At 42.8% G+C, this 13,368-nt stretch overlaps 1 protein-coding gene across 2 annotated transcripts in view; it reads right to left on the minus strand.

The window, feature by feature from the left end:
- LOC112586152 (vesicle-associated membrane protein 714) overlaps positions 1-11,867 on the minus strand; it is a 32,854-nt gene extending 20,987 nt beyond the window's left edge. Inside the window, exons 1-2 of one of the 2 annotated variants that reach the window (XM_025289834.3) lie at positions 11,576-11,867; positions 2,092-2,162 (exon numbers count right to left, since the gene is read on the minus strand). In XM_025289834.3, coding sequence (XP_025145619.3) covers positions 2,092-2,162; positions 11,576-11,689 — 185 coding nt within the window. In that variant the 5' untranslated portion in view covers positions 11,690-11,867. The remainder of the gene's footprint in view (positions 1-2,091; positions 2,163-11,575) is intronic. The other variant, XM_025289832.3, reaches the window with a different exon arrangement.
- Positions 11,868-13,368: the final 1,501 nt, after the last annotated feature.

The following is a 13,368-nucleotide window of genomic DNA, read 5'->3' on the forward strand; positions in this document are numbered from 1 at the left end:
TTGGAAGTAAAGGAGATAAAAATCAAGGATCATAGAAGTTTTAGACCTGAGGAATTGGAGAGGTGATGTGGGGACAACTCCAAGAGGAGGCTTGACTTCGAACCTAAGTTGGAGATGCCCATTAGACATCCTCTAGAGATATGGAATGAATGGTTAGGTATACAAATCTGGAGACCAGGGAAGAGGTCCTCAAAAGATTCAAATTAGAATGTTTGATATAGGTAAGCAAATAGAGGAGAGAATCCCTTTTTCACATCATTCCAGCTAGTAAGTAAAACAAAACTAGAATATCACTATTTTGCAACCTCCAATAAATTAATGGCTCTAGGGTGTAGGCCATGAATATCAATGGGTGCTATATGCCAAAAGGCAGAATGATGTACCCTCAGATCAAAACTAATGAAAAACCTACAGTCTTGCCAAAGGGATCAAGTCGCTGGACCCAACTGCTTTGATCAGGATGAACTTCATTTTGAATATGCAATCAGCAAAACCAGACTGTGGGAAACTCCATAGGTTCTTCAACAATAAATTGTAAGGAAAGGAAAGGGATGTAAGGGCAATATGTGGATTGCTATGTTATGCTATGCTAAGTCACTTCAGCCTACCAGGCTCCCCCGTCCCTGGGATTCTCCAGGCAAGAACACTGGAGTGGGTTGCCATTTCCTTTTCCAATGCATGAAAGTGAAAAGTGAAAGTGAAGTTGCTCAGTCGTGTCCGACTCTTAGCAATTCCATGGACTGGAGCCTACCAGGCTCCTCTGTCCATGGGATTTTCTAGGCAAGAGTATTGGAGTGGGGTGCCATTGCCTTCTCTGAATATGTGGATTAAAGAGACTTAAAAGACACCAAACTAAAAAATGGGTGGGACTGGGCTCTTTTGCCTGAAGATGCATATTCAGGTGCTCAGGTGATGAAGAAATAGGATAAGTGACTGCTGCAGAAGTTGGAATGGTTGTTGATTTGGGGGAGAGGGAGGAAGTTGTGAATGGGGTATCATGATGGGGAGTTTTTGGGGTAGTTGGCAGAGATCTATTCTTTGGCTTAGCTGGTAGCTGCAGCTGATTGCTGGGAGTGAGTCCTTTGAGAAACTTCATAAAACTGTGCATTCATTTAATGTGTCTTTACATTAAGTGTAAGCTAAAACAAACCTCCTCTTTAAAAAACAATGATGAGTCTAAAAAAAAAAAAAAAAGAAATTGGGCTTCCTTGGTGGCTCAGATGGTAAAGAGCCTTCCACCTGCAATGCGGGAGACCTGGTTTTGATTCCTGGGTTGGGAAGATCCCCTGGAGAAAGGAATGGCTACCCACTCCAGTATTCTGGCCTGAAGAATTACATGGACAGAGGAACCTGGCAGGTTACAGTCCACGGGGTCACAAAGAGTCAGATACAACTGAGTGATTTTCACTTTCACTATTCCCCACTTGTTCTTTTACTAGCAAAATATTTACTTGGGACATTACATGGTTTAAGCCACATCATATAATGTCTCAAGTAAAGTAGAATGATCTTATTAAAGATATTTTCAAGTGGAAATTGCCCTTTTTATTAACGAAATATTTTGGTATACCAAAAAAGGTACAGAGAATAAGATAAGAACATCTGTAGCCCTACTGTTCAGTCAAAATGTTACAGATACAATTAATGTCCCCCATATACTGCTCCTCAATTTCTTCTCCCTTCTCTTTGTAGAGGTAACCACTTTCTTGAATTTAATGTCATCCTTACCATTCATAATTTTATACCTTCATTTCTGAGGATTCAATCAAGAGTCCATGTGATAAATATTTCCCCCGATGTTATTATCATTATAATTATCAGTTTGTGGTGGTTGTTGTTTAGTCGCTAGTTCAAAAGAGTTGAACCCCATGGACTGTTGGCTGTCAGGCTCCTCTGTCCATGGGATTTCCCAGGCAAGAATATTGGAGTGGGTTGCCATTTCCTTCTCTAGGGGAACTTCTTGACCCGGGGATTGAACCTGCATCTCCTGCATTGGCAGGTGGATTCTTTACCACTGAGCCACCAGGGGAACCCAGCCCAATTATCAGCTGGTAATGATTAAAAAGTAGACTTTATTAGAATATAACTTACCTTCCCATTTGAATCATGGTCTTTGGTTCAGCTCTAAGAAGTACTAGCTTAAGCACTGCTGCTGCTGCTTCCTAAAAAAAATAATTGTTAGCATTTACGTAGAAGATTGTAGTGCCATTCATTATTCATCTCCTTAATTTACGAATGTTCTTTTTATTAAGGAACAACTGTTTACTAGGAGAACTGATGGGTACTTATTCATAATGCATGGTAAGAGTTATCATGAAATAGGCATATGAATCTGAAGGAATATATTAAAATTACATCCCTGGTTTGGGAAGATCCCCTGGAGAAGGGAGAATCCCATAGACAGAGGAGCCTGGTGGGCTACAGTCCATGGGGTCCCAAAGAGTTAGACATGACTGAGCAACTGACATTACTACTACTAAATATACATATATTTTGTTTTTATACATATAAGTGTGCAGATATAAGATGCACTAATTAGTTATTTTTATAACACATTATTAACATGACTGGTTATTGTTAATATAGTCAACAAAAGAGTCTGAAATGCAGTACTTGGGTACAGTCTCAAAAACGACAGAATGATTTCTGTTCATTTCCAAGACAAACCATTCAATATCACAGTAAACCAAGCCTATGCCCCAACCAATAATGCTGAAGAAGCTGAAGTTGAACAATTCTATGAAGACCTACAAGACTTTCTAGAACTAACACCCCCCAAATATGTCCTTTTCATTATAGGGGACTGAAATGCAAAAGTAGGAAGTCAAGACATAGCTGGAGTAACAGGCAAATTTGGCCTTGGAGTACAGAATGAAGCAGGGCAAAGGCTAAGAGAGTTTTGCCAAGAGAACACACTGGTCATAGCAAACACCCTCTTCCAACAACACAAGAGAAGACTCTACACATGGACATCACAAGATGGTCAATACCGAAATCAGATTGATTGTATTCTTTGCAGTCAAAGAAGGAGAAGCTCTATACAGTCAGCAAAAACAAGACCAGGAGCTGACTGTGGCTCAGATCATGAACTCCTTATTGCCAAATTCAGACTTAAATTGAAGAAAATAGGGAAAACCACTAGACCATTCAAATATGACCTAAATCATATCCCTTATGACTATACAGTGGAAGTGACAAATAGATTCAAGGGATTAGATCTGATACAGTGCCTGATGAACTATGGACGGAGGTTCATGACATTGTACAGAAGCAGTGATCGAGACCATCCCCAAGAAAAAGAAATGCAAAAAGGCAAAATGGTTGTCTGAGGAGGCCTTACAAACAGCTATGAAAAGAAGAGAAGTGAAAGGCAAAGGAGAAAAGGAAAGATATACCCATTTGAATGCAGAGTTCCAAAGAATAGCAAGAAGAGATAAGAAAGCCTTCCTCAGTGATCAATGAAAAGAAACAGAGGAAAACAATAGAATGGGAAAGACTAGAGAGCTCGTCAAGAAAATTAGAGATACCAAGGGAAAATTTCATACAAAGATGGGCTCAATAAAGGACAGAAGTGGTATGGACCTAACAGAAGCAGAAGGTATTAAGAAGAGGTGGCAAGAATACACAGAAGAACTGTACAAAAAAGATCTTCACGACCAAGGTAACCAAATGGTGTGATCACTCATGAAGAGCCAGACATCCTGGAATGTAAAGTCAAGTGGGCCTTAGGAAGCATCACTACAAACAAAGCTAGTGGAGGTGATGGGATTCCAGTTGAGGTATTTCAAATCTTAAAAGATGATGCTGACAATATGTCAGCAAATCTGGAAAACTCAGCAGTGGCCACAGGACTGGAAAAGGTCAGTTTTCATTCCAATCCCAAAGAAAGGCAATGCCAAAGAATGTTCAAACTACTGCACAGTTGCATTCATCTCACATACTAGCAAAGTAATTCTCAAAATTCTCAACTATGAACTTCTAGATATTCAAGATGGATTTAGAAAAGGCAGAGGAATCAGGGATCAGATGGCCAATATCCGTTGGATCATTGAAAAAGCAAGAGAGCTCCAGAGAAACATCTACTTCTGCTTTATTGACTATACCAAAGCCTTTGACTGTGTAGATCACAACACAGTGGAAAATTCTTCAAGAGATGGGAATACCAGAGCAGCTGACCTGCCTCCTGAGAAATCTGTATCCAGGTCAAGAAGCAACAGTTAGAACTGAACATAGAACAACAGACTGCTTCCAAACTGGGAAAGGAGTATGTCAAGGCTGTATATTGTCACCTTGCTTATTTAACTTATATGCAGACTTCATCATGAGAAATGCTGGATTGGATGAAGCACAAGCTGGAATCAAGACTGCTGGGAGAAACAGCAATAACCTCAGATATGCAGATGACACCACCCTTATGGCAGAAAATGACGAAGAACTAAAGACCTTCTTGAGGAAAGTGAAAGAGGAGAGTGAAAAAGTTGGCTTAAAACTCAACATTCAGAAAACTAAGTGGCATCTGGTCCCATCACTTTATGGCAAATAGATGGGGAAACAGTGGAAACAGTGAGAGACTTTATATTTTGGGGCTTCAAAACCACCACAGATGGTGACTGCAGCCATGAAATTAAAAGATGCTTGCTCCTTGGAAGAAAGGCTATGACCAATCTAGACAGCATATTAAAAAGCAGAGACATTACTTTGCCGACAAAAGTCCATCTAGCCAAAGCAATGGTTTTTCCAGTAGTCATGTATGGATGTGAGAGTTGGACTATAAAGAAAGCTGAGTGCCAAAGAATTGATGCTTTTGAACTGTGGTGTTGGAGAAGACTCTTGAGAGTCCCTTGAACTCCAACGAAAGAAAGCCAACCAGTCCATCCTCAAGCAAATCAGTCCTGAATATTCATTGGAAGGGCTGATGCTGAAGCTGAAACTGCAATCCTTTGGCCACCAGATGTGAAAAACTGACTCCTTGGAAAAGACCCTGATGCGGGAAAGACTGAAGATGGGAGGAAAAGGGGATGACAGAGGATGAGATGGTTGGATGGCATCACCAATTCAATGGACATGAGTTTAAGTAAATTCAGGGAGTTGGCGATGGACAGGGAGGCCTGGTGTGCTGCACTCCATGGAGTCATAAAGAATTGGACATGAGTTAGCAACTGAACTGAATATGACTGGGGATTAGAGTATCTAATCAAACATCTTTTCAGTGACCTCCGTGAAGCTATATGTAAAATGTTAATTGACTAAAAGAATTCAGCTTTTAGTTTCTGATAAACTATGCAGTCTTCTTTTTTTTGATTAAGATAAAAATTGTATTCATTATTATTCACTGATGTATTTGTATAAAAAATAATTGTTAAGATTTCTTCTACCTGTTTATTATAAGGCTCATTCTTTGGGGAAAATTTGCAAGGTATTATGATTATTCAGGGAGGAGGGCATGGCAACCCACTCCAGCATTCTTGCCTGGAGAATCCCATGAAGAGAGAAGGCTGGTGGGCTACATTCCATGGGGTTGCAAAGAGTCAGATACGACTGAAGAGACTTAGCAAGCAAGCACACACATGATTATCCAGAATACCTTAACTATATCGAATTATATGGAATCCCATTAACTGACTTTAGAAGCATGAAAGGAACCCGAAAATGACATAAGAAGACTTGAATAGGTATGCTCCCGATTAACTTTTCCATTTGCAGAAAATGATGCTTGAAATAAAAACTTTTTGGGAGAGAAGAGCTTATTATTAATGAGTTGGGAGAAAGTAAAACTTGAAATTCTTGGTATTACCTGAAAAATCTAAGTGTATTCTGTAGAAAATGATTTCCTAAGAAACATTAAGGGAATTAAGAGAATACATAATCTTTCAGTTACTCTGTTCTCAACACTGGAACATATTCCCCTAGCTTTTCCAAAGTGTCTCTTTAGAGTACGCAAACTACGACATCAGAAAAATGTGAAACAAAGCAAGTGGCAACATAAGGCAGTAAAATAACTGACACACGAGGCAGTAGTGCTGTTTCTGGGATTGACGTGCTCACAGTTTAAGAAAATGACTTGTCTGGGTCTGCTTCCATGTGTGAAGAATGAAGGGACTGGGCAAGATGAGCTCTACAAGAAACAGAGACACAAACAGAGAGAGCAAACGTATGGACACCTAGTGGGAAAAGGGTGGTGGTGGGATGAATTGGGAGATTGGGACTGACATATATACATTACTATGTATAAAATGGGCTTCCAAGGTGGCGCAGTGGTAAAGAATCCACCGGCCAACACAGGAGACGCAGGAGACGTGGGTTTGATCCCTGGGTCAAGAAGATCCCCTGGAGAAGGAAATGGCAATCTACTCCAATGTTCTTGCATGAAAAAATTCCATGGACAGAGGAGCCTGGCAGGCTACAGTCCATGGGGTTGCAAAGCTCTAGTGTTCTTGGGCTTCACTGGTGACTGAGAGGGTAAAGACTCTGCCTGCAATGCGGGAGATCTGGGTTCGATCTCTGGGTTGGGAACATCCCCTGGAGGAGGACATGGCAAGTATTCTTGCCTGGAGGATCCCCATGGACAGAGGAACCTGGTGGGCTATAGTCCATGGGGTCTCAAAGAGTCGGACACAACTGAGTGACTAAGTACTGGAATGAGAACCTACTGTATGGCACAGGGAACTCGACTCAACGCTCTGTGGTGACCTAAATGGATGGGAAAGAAATCTGCAAAAGGGGATATGTACACGTATGGGCTTCCCAGGTGGCGCTAGTGGTAAAGAGCCTGCCTGCCAATGCAGGAGACGTAAGGGACAGGTTTGGTCCCTGGGTCGGAAAGATCCCCTGGAGAAGGAAATGGCAACTCACTCCAGTATTGCTGCCTGGAGAATCCAATGGACAGCAGAGCCTGGGGAGCTACAGTTTATGGGTTTGCACAGAATCGGACACAACTGAAGCAACTTAGCATGTACGTGCTCATGTATATATATATAGCTAATTCACTTTGCTGTACAGTAGAAGCTATTAATGTGCTGTGTGCTCAGTCGTGTCCAACTCTTTGCATCCCGTGGACCACAGCCCACCAGGCTCCTCTGTCCATGGAATTCTCCAGACAAGAATACTGGAGTAGGTTGCCATTTCCTTTGCCAAGAAGCTATTAACAACACAACATTATTGTTGTGTGGTGGCCAGGATGGGAGGGGACTTTGGGGGAAAATGGATACATGTGGTATACATGGCTGGGTCCTTTTGTTGCTCACCTGAAACTGCCACAATATTGTTTGTTAATCGGTAATCCCCCAATTCAAAGGAAAAGTTAAAAAAAGAAAGTAACACAACATTATAAAGCAATTATATTCCATTAAAAATTAAAACAAAACAAAAAGATCATCTCTACAGTCCTGTCCAGCTCTATTTGATTTCATGATTACGCTTTGGTTGGTACTAGTCTTTTCTAATGAGTATAACACATTTGTGACATCAATATTTAGCACTGAAGGAATATATGACAGAACTGTCCCATAAAGTGCCTTCTTCTCCCTGGTGAGCCTTCCACACAGCAGTCATTTCAGACCTTTAATCCTGTCCTTCACTACCTTCCACTTTCTTATCTCTCTGCGTGCTTCATACAGAGAGTCCATTGGGCTTATAAACTCCTTCAACCTTCTGACCCTGTGTCTTCATAACTAATCAAATGGTTATTGAGAATCTACTATGTCTAGGCATCACACACTGTAAGGGCAGAGATGAAAACAGTCCCTGTCCTGAAGAAGTACAATGGCAGAGACCGATAAGTAAAAGAAGATTCCAGTTCAGCCTGGCGAGTAGTTTGTTAAAGGGATGTAAATTAGCCTGGGCATTGAGGAAGCTTCTAGGAGGAATGCAGAAACATCTCAAAGCACAGAAGAGGTGATACTGCTAAAAAATGGAGACAAGTGGGTTCTAGGGAGCGGGGACAGGAGATGTGAACAGAGACCTTGGTCAGACTGGAGAGCGGTGTGAAGTTGAGGGTGGGTGGAGCACCCGGGGGGCACGGAAGAGGAGATAGTCATGGAGAAGCCCTACCACGAGGGAGATGAATGCCAGTCTGAGGACAGTGAACTTTATGATGAAAGTAGTCAGTTGCCACCCGATGATTTGAAGCAAGGGAGTGACATGATCATATTTGCTTTTAGGAACAGTCTCCTGAGTAGCACTGTGGAGGCTGGTTTTGAGAGGAACAAGGCTGAAGTCTGGGAGATGAGTTAGGGGGCGTTTTCAATGACCCTGATGAGAAGTAATGAGGGCCATGATGAGATGTGGTTCTGATACAAGGAGGTGGATTCGAGATACACTCACAAGACGGAAATGATAGAACTTGGCAGCAAAGAACAGATGTGAGGGTATAGAAGAGGGAAAAATGGAAAGTGCCTCCCAGTTTCCAGCTTGAGTGGTTTGGCAGAGCTGTCCAGCAACATTAGAAATACAGGAGGAGGAATCTGCTAGGAAAGAATGAATTTAGTGCTGGACATCACCCGCTTGAACCTCTATTAGACAATCTGATGATGCAGAGAGGTGAATACTTTGGAAGTGGACTTGGCAGTGATCAAAGCAAAAGTAATCCAAGGGTGTGAATGAATGTGTCAAGTTAAAAAGGACTGAAGTTAGAACCCTGAGGAACACAGCATTTAAGGGACTGGCACAAAGACAAGCCTCAGAAGGAGACTTAAGTTCCATGTCTACACCCACACCCCTCCTTTCCCCAAGAGAAAGACTGCATTCCTCTAATCTAAGGCTCACTTCTCTACTGCCACATTGGATTCCAACCCTTCGTGCTCCTTCAGGTCTTACTCTCTCAATAACTGCCCTCTCCACAAAATTTTCCACCTCTTCGCTCCATTAGCCTACAAACATGTGAAAGTTCTCCCTACATTAACAAATGAAGCCTTTCCTGGACCAAGCTTCTTCTAGCTGTTGGCCTCTCTCATTCGCTCTCTAAATTCTTGAAAGAACAGTCTAACTTCATTCTCCCTGCTTCCATCTCCCATTCACTTGTTGTTGTTCAGTTGCTAAGTCTTGCCTGACTCTTTGCAACCCCATAGAGTGCAGCACGCCAGGCTTCCCTGTCCTTCACTGTTTCCCAGAGTTTGCTCAAACTCATGTCCATTGAGTTGGTGATGCCATCCAATCATTTCATCCTCGGTCTCCTCCCACCATCAATCATTCCCAGTATCAAGGTCTTTTCCAGTGAGTCGGCTCTTCGCATCAGATGGCCAAAGTGTTGGAGTTTCAGCTTCAGCATCAATCCTTCCAATGAATATTCAGGACTAATTTCCTTCAGGATTGACTGATTTTATTTCCTTGCTGTCCAAGGGACTCTCGAGAGTTTTCTCCAGAGCCACAATTAGAAAGCATCAATTCTTCAGCCCTCAGCCTTCTTTATGGTCCAACTCTTACGTCTGTACATGACTCCTGGAAAAACCATAGCTTTGACTTTATGTCAGCAAACTGATGTCTCTGCTTTTTAATACGCTGTCATAACTTTTCTTCCAAGAGGCAAATGTCTTTTAATTTCATGGCTGCAGTTACCATCTGCAGTGATTTTGGAGCCCAAGAAAATAAAACCTGTCACTGTTTCCGCTTTTCCCCCGACTTGGCCTAAAGCAATGTCTTCTTCCTCCACCTCTACCACTATCAGTAAGATCACTTATCATCTCCTACCTGTCCAAGTTGGCTCTTATTCAACTTCTCTGGGGCACAAAACATTCTTGTAACTTTTTTCTCTTGGCTTTCAGAATACCATTGCTCCTGTTTGGTGACCCACCTCTCTATTCTATTAAATTTTTTAAAATTACATTTATATTTACTGAATTATTTATTTGCCCATGTTGGGTCTTAGTTGTGACATGCAGGATCTAGTTCCCTGATCAGGGATTGAACTCGGGCCCCCTGCATTGGGAACATGGGAGTCTTAGCCACTGGACCAGGAGGGAAGTCTCTCTATTCTATTCTTAATAGTGTCCTGCCTTCTGGTGCTCTTCTCTTCTCACTCTCTTTCCTTTTCTTGGGCAGTCTTACCCACTTCTACCATCTTTAAGTGTTATCTCTGACCTGTTGGACATGTTTACAACTTAAATCTTTTGGGAATAAGATGGAGGAATAAATACACAAACAGATGGACTGCTTCCAAATGGCCACAAAATTCTACTTGTCCCAACTTGTACTCTCCTCCCTTGCAGTCCCTCTCCTAACTCCTTCTCCCACAATCCTATTCCTCCATCTGTAGCTGCCCTCTTATTTCATACCACTTAAGAAGACAAATGGAGAAAACATACACCTTAAACTTACGCAGTGTTGCATGTCAATTATATCTCAATAAAGCTGTGGGTAAAAAGATTAAAAAAAAAAAAAGGAAACAACAAAAACCAAAAACCCTGAAGACTTCCCCGATGGTCTAGTGGCTAAAGCTTCGAGCTCCCAATGCAGTGGACCCAGGTTCCATCCCTGGTCAGGGAACTAGATCCCTCATGCCTCAGCTAAGACCCAGCATAGCCAAATAAATAAATAAACAAATATTAAACAAACAAACCCTGAGATTCATCCCAAGCATGGCCCTGTTCTCTATCCTACATAGCCTACCAGTCATTAACTCCTGAGGACTAGTTTGCAAAGTCTGTTTAGTATCTGTCCATTCCTTTCCTTCTGCACTGTCTTTGCCTTAGCTCAGGCTCTTTGATCGTCTAAACTATTAAAAACACCATCCTAACTGTCTCTCTTTCCTCTAAACCACCTTCTATGTTGTAACCATATCAAATTTTCCAGAAAATGGATGAGATTTAGTCATTTCTCTATAAATCTTGACCTGCTCCCTGGTATCTCAAGGATAAGAGAACCAACTTAATCTAGGACCTTTCATTAACTAGTCTCTGTTCACTTTTCTAACCTCGTCGTTAGCCCCTCATGTATTGCGACGCTGCGCTCAAGTCACACCTGAGGTTCTTGAGGTTTCCCCAAGCCCACCATGCTGTTCCAGGCTACGGCGAACTTTTGGAATGCTTTTAAGCCAAGTACCCCACCATCATCTCTTTGGTTGGCAAGCAGTCATCCATCCTGAGTGCTACCGTAGCAATCTCTATCTACGTCCATTGAAATACTTATTACACATTGCAGGAGGACTGAATGCAGCCCTTGGGTATGAAAGGACAGCTCCAGGCGCCGTTTTCATTGTTGTATTGTTCCCTTACACCATGACTCTGGGATTTTGCAACTAAAACATGTTCATAAACGTGTGTTGAACTGCAGGCCATTTCTCCGCGGCGGAGAGAACATCTTTAAGGGGTCTCCGGAATTAAACGTGACAGCCAAGTCACCCTCAAGTACGTCGCGTGCAGCACCAACACTAACCCCTGGGCGGCGCACTTGCGGCTCGGCCGCCCGAGAGTGCGAGTGGCTCCCGCCAGGGATTCACAGCTCACCAGCCAGGCCGTTCACGGGGGCGGGGCCTCACGCCCCTCAGCCCGCTCGGGACCGCCCTTCAGCGGGTCCGGTGGGCGCCACCCTCGAAAGGTGGAATCTGAGAAGGCCGAAGGCTGAGGAGCCGACGGAGGGGTACCTGATAAGACCCGCCGGTTAGGGCCAGCTCCGCTAGGACCGCTCGGCCATTTGCAATGCAGCTGTAGGTGATCGTCATAGTGGGAGAGCTAATGAAGGAAAACTCCCGCCACATCTAACCGCCCGCAACAGTCTCGGGGCGGTGACTGGGGCGGGGCTTCGGGAGAGGGCGATGTCTGCGCAGGCGCGAGGGCCGGTTGATTGGCAGGCAGGAAGGCGGGGCCATCTCTTGCCTGGGCTGAAACTGATGAAACCGGGCGAGGTCTCTGAAAAAACTGGGTTTGGGTGAGTGAAGCCTTTCTTCGTGGTCATTCTTAAAATCATTTAAGAGCCAGTTACTTCACAGTGTTTACGTACATATGATTCATTCACAATCTAGGACATATGAAATATCGACCTTGATTTAAAAGGAAATTCATTCATGAATTCAACAAGCACTTTTTGAACTCCCAATGTGCACTCCCTAGGTACTTAGATGAACAGATATGCAGAAGTAGGTTCCAGACCCTGATTTTGAGGAGTTCATGTTCTAGTAGTGGTCAAAGAGGCAGGCAAATGGCAGTCTCAAGTGGTGGATGTGCGCTCTGACAGAAAGATAAACTGATCACACATGCTGGAGTGGACGCAACTAATCCTCCTTGGGAGAGGGAGCAAAGATTTCGAAGTCACTGTCCCATTGGGGAGGATGGGTTGGGGTTCTCTTAAATGGGGAAGAAAGGTAGGACAGTCTAAGCAGAGGGAACAGCTCTGTGAAGGCTTGGAAGAAGGCAAGTGAGTGTAGGGAATGGATGTGAGTGTGTGTCAGAGGGAAGGTGTGTGGTGGAGTGGGTAGGACATGAGAGTGGGAGGAGTGGTGGAATGACTAGTTATTCTAGACCTAGAGTTTCTTGACAAGAATATTTTAAAGTATGAACTTCAGATGAGCTTAGGTATTTTCATTAGCAAGGTGTTGTGGTAGAGTGAAATATAGGCATTGCCATTTACTCTGTGTCTTTATTGTAACTTAGCCTTCCTGAGACTCAGTTTGCTAATCTGTAAAACAGGGATAATTGTCAAGTTTAAATTAAGTAATTGTGCAGAATTCTCAGCACACCATAGATATGTAGTTGCAATCTTTAGTGTGATAAACACATTAATTACTGAGAATTACTGTCTTGCTTCTGATGGTATAACTTTAAAGGAAAAACAGTCGATCCCTCGCTGGACTTGAAGACAGGTAGTCGATTGAATTTATTTTAACCCAGTGCAATCAAATGGGATTTGACAAGCAAGCAGCAAAACTGGTCTGGACTGTAACTATTAAAAAATGGCTTGTTGACTCCTTTATCCTTTTGTATAAAGGAAATCTTGAATCAATGTGTCTTACCAGCTTAGAGATAATGTCTTGTGTTATAGGTGGGATGCCTGAATCACGAGCACTTACATGTGGGAAAAAGAAATATGTTAATTCTGAGGTGATACATTGGTATATTCTTGCTTACTGTAAAAATAAGCTTAGTAAGCTTGGCTGCACTGCCTTGCTTCTTCTGTTTAGTAAAGGGTGGTGCTGAAAGTGACTGGGCAATGAATCCTGAGCTGTGGTAATGACAACAAGCTTCTGATGGTTGGAGACATGTATATGGGACCTTCCCTATCATTGGTCTCATCTTGTCATATTAAAACAATCCTGTAAAACTAGTGTGGGGGGTGAACTTTGCACAGTCCACAAATTCAGGCCTCAGCAACAAAAGCATAATTTATAGCACACCTCTGCCTTTCTCGTGAGCCTCATTTTACCTGCTATCTGTGCTTAAT

This window comes from Bubalus bubalis, chromosome 7 (genome assembly GCF_019923935.1).
Source record: "Bubalus bubalis isolate 160015118507 breed Murrah chromosome 7, NDDB_SH_1, whole genome shotgun sequence".
Taxonomy (NCBI): Eukaryota; Metazoa; Chordata; class Mammalia; order Artiodactyla; family Bovidae; genus Bubalus; species Bubalus bubalis.